This window comes from Penaeus vannamei, chromosome 33, assembly GCF_042767895.1.
Source record: "Penaeus vannamei isolate JL-2024 chromosome 33, ASM4276789v1, whole genome shotgun sequence".
NCBI classification, from domain to species: domain Eukaryota; kingdom Metazoa; phylum Arthropoda; class Malacostraca; order Decapoda; family Penaeidae; genus Penaeus; species Penaeus vannamei.
The window spans coordinates 3,620,538-3,620,832 of record NC_091581.1 but is presented as its reverse complement, the minus strand read 5'-3'; the positions used below and the strand labels follow the sequence as shown (position 1 = coordinate 3,620,832).

Genomic DNA, 295 nt, shown 5'->3' with positions numbered 1-295 from the left:
ACAACGCCAACATAACGCCAACACATCGCCAACACAAATACCATTACAACGCCAACACAACGCCAGCAGCATACACAACTTTTCCAACACAACTTGCCAACCACAACGCTTTTAACACAACGCCAACACAACGCCAACACGACGCCAACACAACGCCAACACAACGCTAACACGACGCCAACACAACTCCAAAACAACGCCAACACAACGCCAACACATCGCCAACACAACGCCAACACGACACCAACACGACGCCAACACAACGCCAACACAACTCCAAAACAACGCCAACACA

General features: G+C 50.2%; 1 protein-coding gene across 1 annotated transcript in view; it reads left to right on the top strand.

Moving 5' to 3' along the window:
- LOC138867908 (salivary glue protein Sgs-3-like) overlaps positions 1 to 15 on the top strand; it is a 17,336-nt gene extending 17,321 nt beyond the window's left edge. The window contains exon 2 of the mRNA XM_070144987.1: positions 1 to 15. This exon is cut by the window's left edge and continues 610 nt beyond it. Within this exon, the coding sequence (XP_070001088.1) occupies positions 1 to 15 (15 nt within the window).
- The last annotated feature ends 280 nt before the right edge of the window (positions 16 to 295 follow it).